This window comes from Alosa sapidissima, chromosome 8, assembly GCF_018492685.1.
Source record: "Alosa sapidissima isolate fAloSap1 chromosome 8, fAloSap1.pri, whole genome shotgun sequence".
Classification (NCBI taxonomy): Eukaryota; Metazoa; Chordata; class Actinopteri; order Clupeiformes; family Clupeidae; genus Alosa; species Alosa sapidissima.
Genome location: NC_055964.1, coordinates 3,378,056 through 3,396,510, shown reverse-complemented (window position 1 = coordinate 3,396,510; position 18,455 = coordinate 3,378,056). Strand labels below are relative to the sequence as shown.

At 41.1% G+C, this 18,455-nt stretch overlaps 1 protein-coding gene across 5 annotated transcripts; it reads left to right on the top strand.

Moving 5' to 3' along the window:
• The first annotated feature begins 218 nt into the window (after window positions 1-218).
• On the top strand, window positions 219-16,990 carry LOC121715777 (solute carrier family 12 member 2-like). 5 transcript variants are annotated; one of them, XM_042101696.1, is made up of 28 exons: window positions 219-678; window positions 1,170-1,196; window positions 2,428-2,864; window positions 4,404-4,526; window positions 4,772-4,847; window positions 5,109-5,204; window positions 5,347-5,486; window positions 5,686-5,796; window positions 5,892-6,000; window positions 6,206-6,333; window positions 6,491-6,575; window positions 6,778-6,929; window positions 7,910-8,017; window positions 8,381-8,504; window positions 8,596-8,697; window positions 9,460-9,615; window positions 13,304-13,403; window positions 13,585-13,696; window positions 13,866-14,006; window positions 14,159-14,265; window positions 14,410-14,489; window positions 14,590-14,733; window positions 14,856-14,978; window positions 15,111-15,222; window positions 15,357-15,443; window positions 15,579-15,714; window positions 16,173-16,240; window positions 16,357-16,990. In XM_042101696.1, the coding sequence occupies exons 3-28, from the start codon at window positions 2,451-2,453 to the stop codon at window positions 16,490-16,492; spliced, it is 3,270 nt and encodes a 1,089-aa protein (XP_041957630.1). In that variant the 5' UTR covers window positions 219-678; window positions 1,170-1,196; window positions 2,428-2,450; the 3' UTR covers window positions 16,493-16,990. The 5 variants fall into 5 exon arrangements, with proteins under 5 accessions (XP_041957630.1, XP_041957634.1, XP_041957631.1 ...); XM_042101700.1 differs by lacking the exon at window positions 1,170-1,196; XM_042101697.1 differs by lacking the exons at window positions 219-678; window positions 1,170-1,196 and adding an exon at window positions 1,234-1,252.
• The last annotated feature ends 1,465 nt before the right edge of the window (window positions 16,991-18,455 follow it).

Here is an 18,455-nt window from a genome sequence, read left to right as displayed (position 1 = left end):
TACATGATGTATCCAAAATTTCATATTATGACAAAAGTGTTTGTAATGTGAAGCGAATGTTTGATTTAAAGATGTGTTTATGACATTTTGAATGTTGTGTGTCATTTTGCTGGAGATTTGAGGCATTTTGCATTTTGTGTGAGCAATTGTTGTTTTTTTGTGTGGAGTTTTGAAAAATAGACACAGAGTTTTGAAAACGTGTGTAAACAGTTGTAAAAAACTGTAATGCATGTGCAGAAAGGAGTATGTAATGAGTATTTTGTTTTAGGTAATCCCCAGCTGGAGTGGGTTGAACACTATGGTCATCAATCATTTTCAGTTTAGGATTTTGACACAACCCTCACACATCTCACTCATGTTTGTATTACATTCTAACAAACATTCTACAAGGTGCATTCATTTACTTTTCATATCACCATAAGTTGATAAATAAAATTTAAAAAAAACATTTTGTTTACAATCCTGTTGTCTCTTTTGTTGCGGCCTTGGATGGTCGTCGTGACGCAACCAATTGTTAGCCTTCCTAGAATGTTGAGATTGTTTAACACTGGATACACATTAGGTAACTCAATCCACTGACACTTGCTTAGCTGTTATCTGTCTGTCATACTATTTCAGCTTATTAACCTTTTCCGAGGAAGCTTACCTTGCTGCTAGTAGAAAAAGTGCACACCTAAGGTAAAATGGGTAAAGGGCATGTGTGTTGGCTTATGACTAAATGTTTAAGAATTCCCAAGTAGGCGATGGACAATTAGAAAGATAGAATTATGAGAATGAAAACGAATGATGATAATAATGGGTCTACACGATTCTGCCTTAAACACGAATTTTATAGCCTACGGTTGATGAACTTTCGTTCAAACGCAGTCCAATATAGGCTAACCAAGGTATCACAGAAAATGTTAGAAATCAACATCTCATATTATAGGCCTAGCAGCATCTTGAAACCGTTGCTAAAATTTAGGATAAAACTTGATAAATGCTTCATTGTTGATTAGAAGTAATTTCTGAAATGCTGGAGCATAGGGATATTTTATAGTCTACATTATTTTGTTGAATAGCACTAGGACTAAAGTACTTGACCGACCTGTTGTTTTACATCAGGAAGTGCTATTTCAAGTGAAATGTCAGAAATGCAACGCTGATAACCGTGTAACTGTCTCCTTTAGGAAGTGCAGATTTCATCGTGGTCCTTGGTTAGTGATTGCACAGATACCTCAATGACAACGGAGGTATCTGAAAACCCAAGGGGGTAAAGAGCTCATGGAAAATGGAGCCTATGGCCTTGGCTTGGTTTAACCATTATTTTGTTGAGACCAGTTGACCTCATGCTGTTTGATAATGCTGAGTGGAATCTTTGATGTAATAATAGAAAACACAATAGCTTTTATTACTAAGCATAACTTTACTTTTGTATGTTATGAGTTGATAACAACATTTCTGTAGAATAGATGCGCTTCTGCACACACAATTACTGTATATTCCAGCCTAAGGGTTGCTTTAGGCTGTAAAGTGTAATGAAGAATTCTGATTACAGCTTGTATCGTAGAAACATTTTTCACAATCCCTTTCATGTACCCTGCGTTAGCGTCGAGAATAAAGAGAGCGTTGTGTTTTATGGTAATTCAGCTGCATGACATTCCCCTTGACACAAAACAATTGTTTATCTCTTTAGAGGACGCAAAACACAAATGATCGAGTGTTTTCTTTGAGGGCTTTTAAAAGTTTGCGTTGTGATGCCCTCCGTCATTAAATAAAACATGTTGATGCTGAAAAAGCTGCTGTCACCTGTTGCCAAAACCTAGCCACTCGACCGTATACATGATTGCACACAGATGAGCATCGAACCTTAAAACATTTATATCGTCAATATCACTTCTCTCTGTCTCGCGCTTTGTTATGACTTGATGACCATGCTCAAAAGTACGGGTTAAATCACAGGGAAGTTTCAGATTTCGGTTTTGCGCATTTCTTTGGGTAAACTTTGGCGAGGTCTAGATGAGAACCGGTTGCGCACAATCCATTTAATTTCCATACAGTGTAATCCATGTCGTGTAATTTCAAATGCTTCTTAGAAAGCCAGTACACATTTACAAGCCACAATCTCAGTGAGATGGGGGTTGGCGGAGCATCTTTGTAATGACGCAAGGTCCACTCTCACATGCTCTCACAGACCCTCCCTGCAGCCGCATCTCAATGACACAGACTGATTTAAAGTCATGTCTGTGTTGTTTAATCGCTGACAAGGCAGCCTGCGCTTTAGTAGGCTATACATCAAGAATACGATGCGCACAAGACTAGCAGTTTCTGTCGGGACATTAGGCTAATATGTTGCCACCTTGAGACAATAACTGGAGAATCATTACATATTTGAGGCCTAATTCAAAGTTGGTGATATGTCTGAACCACCTTCATCACCGTCCACAGGGCACAAACCTGTACTGAAGTCAATGGATACCGGACAAGGTCAGAGTCGGTTCCAGGTGGACGTAGTGGCTGAGGCAGCAGCCGCCTCCAAAGCTGCCGGAGTAGCCGCTTCCAGTGGAACTAAGCCGGCGGGAGCCGAGGAAGCAAAGGGCAGGTTTCGGGTGGTTGGTTTTCTTGATCCAAGTGGATCCACGAATCCCCCCGAAGCCACTGACTTTGCCCAAAATGGGGACACCGTCAAGAGCGAGGGCAGTCTGTATTCCTCGGGCCAAACGCACTTTTCCGACACCCATTCCAGCACTTACTACATGCGGACATTTGGCCACAACACCATTGACGCTGTCCCCAACATCGACTTCTACCGGCAGACAGAAGCAACTCTTGGAGAAAAGTTAATCCGACCGTCGCTCTCAGAGCTACACGATGAGCTTGATAAGGTAAACTGAATCTAATAGACTTTTACGCATTGGTACGCATAACGACCTGGTATCGAATAACTGCATCTGCTTATTGTTGACATCAAACTTTTTGTAGATGGAGTGTTGACATGTAATTATATCTGTTTTTTTTAAACTAAGATGCAAACGATAATATCTATAAGACATTCCCTTGCATCATTAGGGCCTTGTATTTTGCGCCACAGATCTAACAGTAACTGTCATGTGAGAGGCATTCCCTCCCACCTGAGACCGAATCACCATTCTTTTCACGGCTTTGAATGGACTGTGTGATGTCAGGGGCCTCACCCACACGCCTGTCCCGGGGACAATACAGGCTCTCTGACTGCCCACACGCTAGGCACTGGTGCACGGCCGCCGCTACAACAATGGCGCTGTGTTCCCTGCGCCCGGCGCAGAGAGCTCCAGTGTGCCCTGTCACGGACAGACCTCAGCCCTGCCACGGGACCTTGTGCGCGCAATAAGGGCGCAATTATAACCCTTGAGTATGTCCAAACAAACAGCAGGATCTTAAACGCCTCTTAGGAAAACAATAATAACAATAAACAACTTGCAAAGTGCATGGATAGGAATCATCAACATCATCTTTAAATTATCGATATGTACATAAATTTAGAGGTATTCCTGTTGGGTGCAATATAAGTAAATGATAAGGTAGTTGTTTAAAGCATTACATTAGTTTTGTGCTCCCAGTATCTGGTGAAAAGTGAACCTTTCCCTGGAATAACAAAACTTTTCTTCAAGACTTGTCAACTCTATTTTACCTTCTGCACTTGACAAATATAGACAGTAAATCAAATGGCTATTCATTTCCTAATGCAGTCTAAACATCTATCCACAGTTTTATGCCCTTAAAATACAATATAAATGTTGATGCATTTTATGTTTAGATAAGAAAGGCAATTGAGTGCACTTGCACTTTTTGAGAACTCAGAAGAAATAGGTGAAAATAGTAGTAGTAGGTACTTCTGTGCTGTGTAGGTGGAGGTAAATTATGTGTGCCTCAATGTTTTGTTTTTTTTCCCACGTATTTTTGGATGCTTTTGTGCCTTTAATCTGACATTACAGTTGAGAGTGACAGTGGTAGAGAGGGGTAGGATCGGGACATGATATGGGCTGGACTGGAACCTGGGTCCCCATGGGCACGTGACCTGAATACGTGCACCACAGCGTGTCGTGTCGGAATGTTTAATTCAGCAAGGCGATCACTTGGAAGGAGCTCATGAATGAATTTCTGTGTTACAGTCAAAGTTTAAGTAAAAAAACTCAGCTGTGTAAATCCATCAAGCTCATTATCTCATACAGCATTTTTAAGAAGATGGAGCAGGAAAATCTCTTCACACCCATTTTTAGGTTCCTAGGTCCAAATGAGGTTGTATAAAACCTATCCTAGCTCCCAATAGAACACCATGCATATTACTGTAACTTGGAGGTGAGACATGAGCATGTCTAATATTAAGCAGAAAAGAAAAGAGAGATATTTGTATGAACTTGTTTGCATCCTGGAACCCTCCTCAGGAACCCTTTGAGGATATTTTTGCCAGTGGAGAGGAGTTCACTGCCATGGAGGGGGTGCCAGCAAAGGAGAAGCCGGAGTCCAAGGGAACAGCTGTCAAGTTTGGCTGGATTAAAGGAGTCCTGGTCAGTGCTGATGCAGACACACTATTTTTTTCTTTTGTTTAATGTACACATTTGTTCAGGGATGTCAGTTCATCACAGCATCACATCACAAGTTATTATTATTATTATATTATAAGATAGTAATGACTTGAAACAGTTAACATACGTCATACATAGTAGCCTATTTACCCAGTTAGGCATAAATCTCTTCAGATTAAAGTTGTGGATAGATAAAACATGCGGGTATTTCTCTGTCATCTTCACAGATCCGATGCATGCTGAACATTTGGGGAGTCATGCTCTTCATTCGCATGTCATGGATAGTGGGCCAGGCAGGAATTGGTATGTCAAGCCATTCATTTGATCATAATCAATTATATATGTCTCATATTTTGAGTTATTGATTGATTGGTTTGTTTATTAAATTATTTATTAATTAATTGATTGATTGGTTGGTTGATTGATTAATTGATTTTAAATTGATTGATGTGAGTGAGTGAGTGAAAGAGTGACTTTTTTTAATGGTTGAGAAATGTCCTCTATGTCTACTTTGTCTTCTATGTCTTGATATTTTTATGATATAGATTTTACTTTATCTCTCAGCTCTCTCGTGTGCAATTATTCTGATGGCTGTAGTGGTAACCACCATCACTGGCCTTTCTACCTCTGCCATAGCAACCAATGGCTTTGTGAAAGGAGGTAACCATTCTTCTTAATGTCTTACAGCCTCAAAGCAGCACTTTCAGCCTAAGAAATATATATTGAAAAAAAACCTACAATAAATTATTTCTGTGTTTCACTTAACTCTTTTTCATTTTGAACACCAATGACCTTTTTTAAGGTGGAGCATACTACTTGATATCCCGAAGCTTGGGCCCTGAGTTTGGTGGATCTATTGGGCTTATCTTCGCCTTTGCTAATGCCGTTGCAGTGGCAATGTATGTTGTAGGCTTTGCTGAAACGGTTGTAGAGCTTCTGGATGTAAGTAACTCTTCTCCTCTGCAAAGGAATAACACAAACACAAGTATAAGCAGCAGCAACCAGCCCACTGTCATTTCAGTATTTCACGAGCAGCATAGACTCCCTGGAACAATATGGTTGAAAAGACCAAATGGATGAAATAGACTGCTAGCTCACTAGTTTTTTGTTCAACTAATGAGTCTGTGGTCTTGTATGGCAGAGTGTGGATGCCCTGATGACTGATGAACTGAATGACATCCGCATTGTCGGCACCCTCACCGTCATTCTTCTCCTCGGCATTTCGGTGGCTGGAATGGAGTGGGAGGCCAAGGTCAGAGTTTGATGATCTATGTGTGCCGTACAACATGACATTCTCTTTTACACAGACCAAATGTAACACTCAAAAATGGACTCTTGCTTCCTCAGGCTCAAATTGTCCTCATGGTGATTCTGGTGTTGGCCATTGCCAACTACTTCATCGGAACATTTATTCCTTATGAATCAAAGGAGCCCATGGGAATCTTTGGTTATAATGGTATGAAATGGTCATATTCTAGTTTACCTGTAAAGCATGATGAGGCCACTGAGTGACATTGCTCCACATCTTAGTCAAGGAATTTGGTCTAGGAATCTAAATTCTTACAAAATACTTACAAAAGAGTTTCAATGTGCCATATAACTTCATGGAGCAACCTCATGCTATAAAAGGTGTTCTAAAAGGTGTTCTTCTTCCTCAAAAGCCGCCATTATGATGGAAAACATGGGCCCAGACTTCAGAGATGAAGAGACCTTCTTCTCTGTGTTCGCCATTTTCTTTCCTGCTGCCACTGGCATCCTTGCAGGAGCAAACATATCTGGAGACCTTTCAGTGAGTCCTTTACTATGCGGCGATCACAGTGGCCTTTTTCTGAATGTGCTATTCACAACTGTGTTGGTGATGAGTTCCTGGTGTCTGAGACTTTGCTATTCACAACTGTGTCTGGTGATGAGTTACTGGTGTCTGAGACTGTTATATGTTCTCATAGGATCCACAGGTATCCATTCCAAAGGGAACCCTTTTGGCCATCCTGATAACTGGAGTGGTTTATCTTGCTGTAGCCGTTTCAGCAGGTAGATACATACACTTACTGTACACACACACACACACACACATACACACACACTTTATGAAAGTCACATAAAACTATATTTAAGAATGAGTAGTAATAGAATCAGTTAGATATTTCAGCTGAAATCTCATGTGTCAGTCAGCTTCTCATGTCATCCTGTCTGTCCTGGATGCTGATGTCTTCTGACTGGATCACCTCAACAGGATCCTGTATAGTCAGAGATGCCACAGGGGACCATAATGACACCATCCCAATGCCTAACGTTAACTGCACCGACGCTGCCTGCACACTTGGCTATGACTTCTCCATCTGTAAGGAAGGAGGCTGTAAGTTTGGCCTTCAAAATGACTTTCAGGTATGTAAAGGACTGTTGTATCATGTAGACATTGCTATATGTGTCACTGACTCTCCTCACAACCTCACCTCAAAGTCTTTGAAACAATAAGGTCAACAACAAAGGCACAGAAATCAGCCAGATGTACCAAATCGACTTCCAAATAGACACCACAGTGTGTCATCACACTACAAAATACTGAATTAAAATGTGTGTGTGTGCGTGTGCGTGTGCGTGTGTGTGTGTGTGTGTCTGTGTGGGTGTGTGCGCGTGTGTGTCTGTGTTTGTGTTTATGTGAGTTTGTGTATGTTCTGTTGGATTATTTCCCTCTGATTGATACCTGAGTCATAAGGGGTGTCCTGGAATGGTATTCTTGTGCAGAGAATGGCCTTCTGTTTTTGCTGTTGGACAGATGTGTTGTTGCACAGTGTGTGTGTGTGTGTGTGTGTGTGTGTGTGTGTGTGTGTGTGTGTGTGCTGTTGTTGTTGCTGTCATATGGTCACCCTCAGAGTGCCCGTTGTAAATAGTGCCATTCTTCTCCAGTCACGCCTTGGAACACCACACCTCCGGATGGCTTGCATTTCACACAGTTGTGACAGATGTTTGACCCATGTGGTGTCACAACAGATCCTTATTAATGGGGTTAGAGGAGAGATTAAGGTTACAGTCAGGACATGAGACACATTCAAGTGAAATTGCACAAAGTGTTGAGTTGATAAGGACATGGAGTCAGTTAATGATACTCCTGAGTGAACTTTATCAACTTTCCTCTATAAACTGATTTTTATGTGGTCTTTTACAGATAGCCTACATTTTTATAAATAACATCCATTTTTGTGTAATTGAAAGAACCCACTTATTCTAATTCCAGTGGGATACAGTATACAATATACTGTATATATGAAGTTATGATATACTGTATTTGTATTTTTTTCATGATGTTAAAAATGCACTGAAACATAACAGATGTCTTATGTGAAGGAATGCCACTTTGTTGCTAGGTGATGAGCACGGTGTCTGCCTTCGGCCCTCTGATCACTGCTGGAATCTTCTCGGCCACTCTGTCCTCAGCTCTGGCCTCTCTCGTCAGTGCTCCCAAAGTCTTCCAGGTGAGTTCTGCAAAGTAACGACTTTTGTGATTATTGTCTATGCTCTTCTCTCTGATTGGTCTAAATATTACTGAAACATCTGCTCAGAGATTTACACTTTGCCTGTCTGAGGTTTGAAACTTTGCACAGGGTTATTCCTAATGCATGAAATAAAGTCCTAGGAAGTCATTCAACAAGACATGCCTCCTCTCTCCAAAGAGGGCCAAACAGGAGGGTGTGGTTGAGAGTCTGTCCCATTCCTGAGCAGTTTCCAATATATATATTCATTTTAGTTCTGTTGTAGTCTATGGGGTTGTATTCTGATGTTGGCATGTTGGAAATAATTGGTCTGGCCATTGCTGTCTGTTTCTCTGTCTTTTGCAGGCATTATGTAAGGATAATATTTACCCAGGCCTCGGGGTGTTCGCAAAGGGTTATGGGAAAAACAATGAGCCTCTGAGAGGATACCTGCTGACTTTCTTTATCGGGCTGGCCTTCATTCTGATTGGTGCGTTTGAGTTTGATATTGCTATTAGGCAGACCATATAGAAGATCAGCAGGACATTATTATGACTTCACTTATTCTCTTATTCCAATAGCTGAGCTGAACATCATCGCTCCCATCATTTCCAACTTCTTCCTGGCCTCTTATGCCCTCATCAACTTCTCCGTCTTCCACGCCTCCTTGGCCAACTCCCCAGGTATGGCAGTCACTGGTTGGGAATGCTATGGATCTACAGGATGTTTGGGCTGGAAGCCACATAGTCCTACTCTTACCTCTTCCTGTTCCTTTGATCTCTGGTGTGGATGACTCACTGCATGGCTGGCCAGCATTGCTCCTCAGCATTGCTCCTTTGTAGTTTGCATGGATGATAAAAAAGCCAATGAGAACAATATAAGAAGTTGTCTTCGCATGCCTTGATGGGCCTTGTGCTATTCAAAATAAACATGACAAATGCTTCATCTCACTGTTAAATAGGCAAAATAATTATCACTGACATGGCTGAGAGGCTTTTATGTTGTTTCCAGTAATGATCGGTATTGCTGGACGGTATTTAATTGTAAGAGGCCCAAGGGGAATTTAGTTGAGGAAGTCGGAATTCTACTATCTATTCTACTGAAGCGTTAGATTTCTAGCCTAAATGGTTAAGGTTATGGTTAAGGAATTTAGCAGACGCTTTTGTCCAAAACGACTTACAAATAAAAGAAATGAACAGTAAACAGTTTTAAAGGTGGTAAGACTACAAATGAATGACATATATCATGATTATATTACATTATATTATATTATATAATATTATATTATATTATGTACAAAATAATTTATTGATAGATACTTATTTAGATCAGTATCATTGATTAGAGGTAAATATGTTGAAGAAACATCAGAACATATGCTTTAAAGAACTGTAAACTTGTCAATGGTGTTGCCAACTAATTGATATTGTCTCCTCTAAATCCAGGTTGGCGTCCCAGTTTTAAATACTTCAATAAGTGGGTGTCCCTGGCTGGAGCAATCCTGTGCTGTGTGGTCATGTTTGTCATCAACTGGTGGGCCGCCCTTGTAACCAATGTCATCGTCATGGCTCTCTACATTTATGTCAGCTACAAGAAACCAGGTAATCAGACCTGTAGCTCAATCAACTTGCTTTATGTGTTTTAGTGAAGCTCACTGTATAGCACTTATTTCTAGACTTATTCACTGGTATAATAGAAGGTACTGTACGATATTTAGCGGGGCGAGAGGGCCGGTCGCCAGACAATCGGGTTAAAAATGTTCTGCCTGGCCCTCCCCCCTAGTCAAATTTTTTTTTCCAGGGGCCTCCCCCCGGCTCAAAAAAATTCTCCTAGGACCTCCCCCCTACGTGAATCAAATAAAACTGGTCGAAAAATGACGTTTACAAGGTTAAAATGGCCAGCAAATGTCATAAGCACACATACACACACACGGGTACACACGCAGCGCTGATCTCTACAATACTACGCCTCTCGTAGGCTATATAGATGCTTCGGAATCATACAGAACAACAAGGGGAAAACATGCCGTTTTATGTGTGGTTAAAAATAATATCAGAGTGGGCCTTTTTCTACCAGTTTTTGCTACATAAAAATAATAAAGATTGAATTGAACTCACATACCGGTATGCCTGGTGACTTGTGTGATCTTCATCTTGCAAAAGTTCTGCCTAGGCCAAACTGTGGGTTGCGACCCACTACTGGGTCGCGGAGACATGCCAGGTGGGGCGCGAACTGATGTGAAAACAGGAGTTGTTGTTTTTTTTTTTTATCTGTAGCCTAGGCCTAGGTAGCACCCGGTGCGCAATGGACACACTGTGTTATTCATAGGGAAGCGCTCGTGTCAAGGTAGCTTAGTCCCGACCTGAATGAGATTTTGAACAAGGTTGTGAGAGTGGTGAATTTCATCCAGACCCGGCCCTTAAAAGCGCATCTGTTCCCCGCACTTTGCGAGGAGATGGGAGCTGACCACACAGCTGTAGCCTACTGTTTCACAGCGAGGCAAGGTGGCTTTCCCGAGGTAAAGTGCTGTCGCGCTAACCTGACTCTCGCCAGATGAATTTTGTTCCGCCTAGCTCCACTCATCCATCTGGGATCAATCCATTGAAGTGTTGCTTCAGAAGGCTGGGCCTAATCAAAAAATGCTTGCATATGATTGGATAAGCCACTTGTCCGTCATCTATTGACGTACTACTTCAACCACTCACATCGAAGCCAACCCATGACACTGATAACAGTCTCACAGTCGCTTACACTATGTCACATCTATGAAACTCCCGCCCTGCGTCCTGATTGGCTCTACCATAAAATCTGGTGCCGAAATCACTCTCAGGGCCTGTCCACATGGAGACGCTTTTTAGGTTAAACGCAGAGGTTTTGCTTCGTCTTGGCCGAGCGTCCAAACGAATCCTGTAAACGCACTGCCCGAAACTGCACTTTTTTGAAATCTGGTCCCAGAGTGGAAAAATCTGAAACCATAGCCCGTTTGAATTCATTTAGACAGCGAAACCGCACATCCTGCTTGCGTATCGATGATGTCATCGCCACACCTCAGCTGCCCTGGACTTGCACTTATAGTATTGCCTAACAATACTAGTTTTCATACATGACATTACCTACGATTACACTCCGTAAGATAAATATCACAACTGGTGCTGCGCAGTGCCGATAGCTTATGATTATGGTGGACTGAACACTGTTTTTTCCGGTGTTTTTTTATGCATTCTAGCTACTGTCAGTGACGCGAGAGAACTTAAGTTATTAGGAAAGTGCGGTGTAAGTTTAGGCTAGCCTACATTAATTTGTGCGTAGTGCCAGTGTCATTCATTTATTTTACATGTCTTACAACATATATACATGCATTCACAGTCGAGTGAAATCAGATATAAGCATACAAAGACGCTTAGAACTCACGTTAAGCCGATGGTAGCACACTGAATGCAAATGCGCAATTTGATGCAGGCAAAAGTATTGATTGTTACTAACGAAGGTTTTATAGCAATATTATAAATGTGGCGACAGAATAGCCTAGAACTTAGGTAAGCCTTGCGTTTAGTAGCCTAATTGCGGTGATAGCCAAAACTAATGTGAATCACGGACTATCCTACAACCAAAGAAAGTAAAGGTGATTGGTAGGCCTACCTGCGTTAGCCAAATAAAGGACGGGACTGCACCCTTCACAAACCGTAAAATAAAGTTTATTAGTTTTACAGTTGAGTACAGTTGACAGTTCACCATCAGTCCACACAAACAATTCTGGTTTCCTTGCACTAGCCATTTCGTCATAGCCTATTCTGTCTGTTTGTAAAGCGCAAGTTTTAGTCAATTTCTGTAAAGAAACAGTGCCACCTATAGGCCTGCGGAATGAAGTAACGTGTTGAGTCGTGTTGAGATGGATCCGTTTGGACGCAAATATTCTTGATACGGTTCCAGGGAAGACAGAGGAAAAAAAGATCGGTTTGGTACCTGTGGACTAGGCCTCAATGGAAGAGGTCCCAGATGGATGTGAGTGAAGCTAGGCGGAGCTAAGCGGAACGAAATTCATCTGGCGAGAGTCAGGTTACTGTCGCGCGTGTTTGAGCTCTGTGTCGCCTCTTCTTGGAGGAAGAGCGCATACGATTCTGCAAGCACGTTCACTAATGAAAATTTCTTGATGAAGCTGGCCTATCTTAGCGATATATTTGGAAAGCTCAATGAGTTAAATCTCCAGTTACAAGGCAAAGACAAGCACCTACCTCACCTAGCAGATAAGATTACTGCATTCACCAAAAAACTCGAGGTATGGACAGGCGCCTCGATCGCGACAGTATATTAATGCCTTTGAGAATCTGAGTGAAATCGCTGAAACGTCTGATTCGGGAGCCACTCTTGTGATCCTATGTATTAAACAGTAGGCTTACGTCACATCCCTGCAGTTTATTTCAAAAATATTTCCCAACCAGCAGTGCTCAGTAAGACTGGATTATGGATCCATTTAATGCAGCATGTTGGTAGGCTATTTCATTGAATATGTTGTACTATGCTGTAAAATATTGGCCTGTGCTTGCTAATATGTTGCTGGAAAACAGAAATATGTGTGTTTAATTTACAGTGGCACATTATGTATTTATTTATAATATATCTGCAGCACCAGCTGATTTTAACTCTGCTGAAGAGGACATAGAACTTCTCGTTATTTCAATAAATGTGACAATTTTAAGCTTGATGCACTTTCTTAGAGCGATGATGCTGCCAATTTGTTTACTACGTTCCCAAACTTTATTGTAGCTCATGTGACTTCATTAAGGGCTACGATTCGCCAGTAAAGTGAAACAAGTGTAACCTCTGAGCTGAGCTTTTCCAGTGTATCTGCAGTGTATCTGCAGCATTAAGGGACTGTAATGATATTCGTAATCTCGGGTGAACATACAAGCTGCCCGGACATTGCTTCGTCTTTGCAGAAAGTCACCACGTTTGCGCCTCGCTGCTTCACTAGACGCCATGTTTAAAAACCTGCAAGCTTACGAGGGGGGTTGTGGGAGATTCAGGTAGGGTTGCGAGTTTTTGGACTCGCCCACTCTGTCAAAGAGACGTGAATCATGTTTTGGCCTACAAACCTTTTAAAATATCGAAAACGGATCATTGATCAGGGAAAAATAATTTTCCTCGGCCCTCCCCCCAGACCAAAAAAATTCTCCTGGGCCTTCCCCTAAGGCTTAAAAAATCTCTTAGCCCCCCCCCCCCCCCCAAATTCAATTCAAATGCAATTGATTGACATGGATGATGGATGGTGTCTATTTTGTAATATTACAGATGTGAACTGGGGCTCATCCACACAAGCACTGATGTATAACCAGGCTCTGTCCCACTGTTTGCACCTCACTGGAGTGGAGGACCACATCAAAAACTTCCGGTAGGCTACTCAGGCCATCAGTGGAGCAGAGCTTATGTTGTCATATTGACCATGGATTATTTCAATCATTTGCAGACAATAAGAGATCATAAAACATTATGGCACTTTAAAAGCCTAATGAGAGTGTTTGGTTAGAAAAGCGATGAATAATGTTTAATGTTGATATCACTGCTATGTCCAGACCACAGTGCCTTGTGATGACGGGCTATCCCAACTCCCGTCCAGCACTACTCAACCTGGTACATTCTTTCACCAAAAATGTGGGGCTCATGGTCTGTGGACATGTCCGTACGGTAAGGCCATCATCAAATATGACCAATACGATTTACCTCTTACAAAATTGTATGATAGATAACCCTTTCATGAGGGCATACTATTTTACACAGATCTCTACACCTTATGAATCCACCTCTAAGTTGACATCAAATGACTGATATATGACTCTTGACTCCATATATGTAGGGAACACGGAGGCCAGTCTACAAGGAGATACTAGGTGACCAGCTTCGGTATCAGCGCTGGCTTTTGAAGAACCATACCAAAGCCTTTTACTCACCTGTCTTTGCTAAAGACCTGCGGGATGGAGCACATTACCTTCTGCAGGTAACTTTAGGTTTCCAGAGCTGACCAAAGCACTGGCAATTTGGCAAATCTGTGAAGTTCTTATAGTACACGATGAAGTTACTATAGATAACTTTTGAGACGTAATGTGCGTGCATGTTTGTGTGTGTGTGTGTGTGTATGTGTATTTTCAGGCCACAGGGTTGGGTCGTCTGAAGACCAACACATTGGTGTTAGGGTATAAGAATAACTGGAGGGAAGGAGAAATGAAAGACGTGGAGATTTACATCAATACAATTCAGTAAGATCACAATCTCCCACCACAATCAAACCTACTTGTCTAAATATTTTTTTAAAAATGAATGCCGTAGAAAAGAGCTTCAATTATTCCACTATAATTTCCATGTAGCATATTGTGGTGTGTGACTGTGTGTATTTGTTTTAGTGATGCTTTTGACCTGCAGTATGGAGTGGTGCTCTTCAGGCTGAAAGAGGGCCTGGATATCTCACACATCCATGGACAAGGTAAGCGGCATGGGGTATAGGCAAACCCTATAGGAACTATGTACAATATACAATTATATGTGTACTTGACATTCATGTTGCCCTGTCCTGCTGTTCCCAGATGAGCTGATGTCATGCCAAGAGAAGGCCCCTGGGATGAAAGAGTTTGTGGTGTCCATCAGCCAGAGCAGAGACTCGGACAGTGACGTCTCCAAACCCTCATCGAAAGGCACCAGCACACAGAGCAGCCCCCTCATACATAGAGGCAGGTGCCATATGCCTATGAGAATGATCTGAAACAAAACTAGCATGGCTCAATATGAAATGTGATGTTGTGAATATGCAAAGGTTCCACATGACGTGAATGCCTGTGGTGTTGATGTTTAGATACTAAGCACCCCAGTGTGCCACTGAGTGTGGCTGATCAGACACTTCTGGAGGCCAGTCAACAGTTCCGGAAGAAACAGGGCAAGGGTACCATTGACGTGTGGTGGCTATTTGATGATGGAGGTATGCTAATACTTACATACTTTTTCTGTAAAATCATTTTGATTTTAAAGTCACATATTGCAAGAATTCTGGGTAGAGTTACTCAGGTGAGAGCATGGGCAGTGTTTAAATACAAATGTATTCCTTTTCCAGGACTCACTCTACTGATTCCATATTTACTCACCAACAAGAAGAAATGGAATGACTGCAAAATTCGTGTCTTCATTGGTGGTAAAATCAATAGGATTGACCATGACCGCAGAGCGTGAGTTTACTTTTTTTGCAAAAGGTTCATTCGAAATGTCTTTTTATGCTTAAGAATACATGTTTCCTGCTGAAGCACTGTCATGTTCGGGCTTATTCCTCTAACTTTCCACTTCCCTTCCTCCTCTCCACTAGGATGGCAGCTCTCCTCAGCAAATTCAGAATTGATTTCTCCGATATCACTGTCATTGGAGATATCAACACCAAGCCAAAGAAATCAAAGTAAATTTGTCTATCCATCTGTCCATCTGTCCATCTGTCTGTCTCTCTGTCTGTCTGTCTGACTGATTGACTGTGTCCTCATAAGTGTCAGTAGCAGCTCCTGTGTAGTGAGGGGTTTTGCCTGTGTCCCTGCAGTAAGGTGGCCTTTGAGCAGATGATGGAGCCGTACCGTCTGCGGGAGGATGACATGGAGCAGGAGGCTGCGGAGAGGCTGAAGGCCCAAGAGCCCTGGAGGATCACGGATAATGAGCTGGAGCTCTACAGGGCAAAGGTGTGGCCCAGCAGGACCACCCACACAAGCAGGGACACAAAGAGATGCACTTAGTGGGAATGGATATTGATAGACAGTATAAACATTACAGACAATATATAAACATTAGATAAAAGTGCAAGAGCACCCAAATCCCATGGATGTGATTGAAATACATTTCCCACCCATTATCTTGATAAACATTTGACATGTAAAATAAAGTGCATTGCATGGGAAGTAGTCATTCAAGTCAACAAGCAGCTGTTCACAAAATCATGACTGCATCATGATGCATGTGTTTAAAAACAATGAAAACCACAAAGTTAGAAATGTGTTTGGGATTTTCAAAGCTTTTTTCTTTTGCTTATGGTATGTATCTGTTCTCTATAAAGGAGGCCAAAGATAATTATTCATATGGTAAACAGAAGTACATCTTCACCATAGTATAAAGTCTGTGAAATATGTGTTTTTTCTTCCAGACGAATCGTCAAATTAGACTGAATGAGTTGTTGAAAGAGCACTCCAGCACAGCAAACCTCATTGTGATGTAAGTGTAACAGGACATCATGTGTATTTATATCTCACAGTCTGACGCCACTGTCACTCATACCTACAACCGTTACCATCGTGGTGTCCCACCCCCTTGCTCTCTCTCCCCCACAGGAGCATGCCCCTGGCCAGGAAAGGGACGGTGTCCAGTGCCCTCTACATGTGCTGGCTGGACACATTGTCCAAAGACCTGCCTCCCATCCTCCTGGTGCGTGGCAACCACCAGAGTGTCCTCACCTTCTACTCCTAGTGTGTCCTGGCACCCACAGTACTCCCACATGGTTGCAATCAAAAACACTTAACATAATTTTTGTCTGGTCAAACAAAAACCATTCATAAATGTAGGGTTGCATTACAGATCACAGACATTAAAGATCTAATTTAACCAGTGATACTCTAGGGATTTTGATGAGTCAGTTACTCTGTGCTTCAGTCACTGGATGATGTTACTCAAATGGCTTCAACAGAGAATCCATATATTAGCTCAAGGGCCAAGTAATGGTAAACTTTGAAAAAGCGCATTGAAAGAACATACAGATCAGACTACGCTGGAAATAGTTTTGTTGAGATTGTCGTCTGTGTAATAATTAACACACATGTTTGGTCCATGCTGTTTAATTTGTAATGTTTAATGGTACATATCTTTTGGGAGCACAAGTGTCTTGGAACCACCACATAGCATGACAGTGCCAACATTTATTTTATGCCATTAATATTTGTTCTGAGTTTAAAGCATAGCACATTTTCTGTGCTATGTACCATTACTAAACAAAATGAATGAATTTGTAACAAAATCTTGCGACAAAATGATGAGTAGACTAGGGTATGTTTTGTATTTGGGACATAAGAAACAATTGCTTTGTGGTTTGATACTTTCTTGTTACACACAATGATTCCAGCCTTACCATGAGTGCCTTTAGCTGAAGTCTGCAGTCAACACCAAGTAATTAACCACCGTCCTATCAATTACATGGACGAACAGAGTTATATCCATCAAAACATATTATATATTGAGAAAAGAAAAATAAGAAAAAAGTGAGAAAAGTATTACTTTGTTTTTACCACTATAGTTTAACTATTAATCACTCACTATTAATCTGTCTTAAAGTTTCTGTAAATTATGAGATATTCTGGATATTTGAAGTACAAGTTTAAAGCTACTACACTTATGATCATAATCATTGCTTTAATACTAATACCGCAAAGAGTACTTTCAATAAAATACTTCCTTTAAGAAAGAAAGTGACTGTAAAATATCATTTTGCCAATGTTTATACAGATTTTAAGGTAAATATCAAGTTGTGCACACGCTGTATTACAAACCCTTTGACAGTCTTTGATTAGGCTACCTATATATCTCTGTTCCATAATTAGCATTATGCTAAATGTAAAAAAATGCATTTGTTAGTATGCATATATTTGTCAGGCATGTTTTGAGGGGGGGTGATATGTCATATCGGCAAATAGAACCCCAAATCAGAAAAAGTTGAGATGTTGTGTAAAATGCGAATAAAAACAGAATGTAATCTGCAAATCTTGTAAACTCATATTTAGTTGCCAAAAGGACACAGACAACATATCAAATGTTAAAAATGACAAATTTGACTATTTCATGAAAAATAAATGTTCATTTTGAATTTGATACCAGCAACACGTTGGGACAGTTGGGACGGGGGTAACAAAATTCTGGAAAAGTTGTGTAATGATAAAGAAAACAAAAGGAGGAATGATTCACAACTAATTAGGGTAACTGGCAACATGGTTGAGTATGAAAAAGAGCATCCCAGAGAGGCAGAATCTCTTAGAAGTAAAGATATAAAAAAGAGATAGAAGAGATAGAGAAGATAAAAAAAAAGAGTAGAGGGCCTATCCAAGTATCCAACCTATCCAACTTGTTTTAGTGCTCAGTATGAAACCCAACATCTATGACAGTGTGGAGGTGCATTAGTGCCTACAGCATGGGTATTTTGCACATCTGGCAAGGCACAATCAATTCTGTATTATGTATACAGGTTTTGAACAACATAATACTGCCACCCAGGCAATGCTTTTTTTCCAGGGAAGAATATTTCAGGAAAACAATGTTGAAATGAATTCTGCACATATTTAAACAGTATTTCTCCATAGAGAAAGAGTCCAGGTGCTAAAATGGCCTGTCTGCAGTCCAGACCTGTCAAATTAGGTGCATCATGGAATGAAAAAAACATGATTAA

What these genes read in the sequence shown, in the direction of transcription:
- LOC121715777 (XM_042101695.1), top strand. Translation starts at nt 2,397, where the DNA reads ATGTCTGAACCACCTTCATCACCGTCCACAGGGCACAAACCTGTACTG. An exon ending in TACACGATGAGCTTGATAAG is followed by an intron (nt 2,865 to 4,403) that starts GTAAACTGAATC and finishes AACCCTCCTCAG; the next exon opens with GAACCCTTTGAGGATATTTT. An exon ending in GAGCACATTACCTTCTGCAG is followed by an intron (nt 14,007 to 14,158) that starts GTAACTTTAGGT and finishes GTGTATTTTCAG; the next exon opens with GCCACAGGGTTGGGTCGTCT.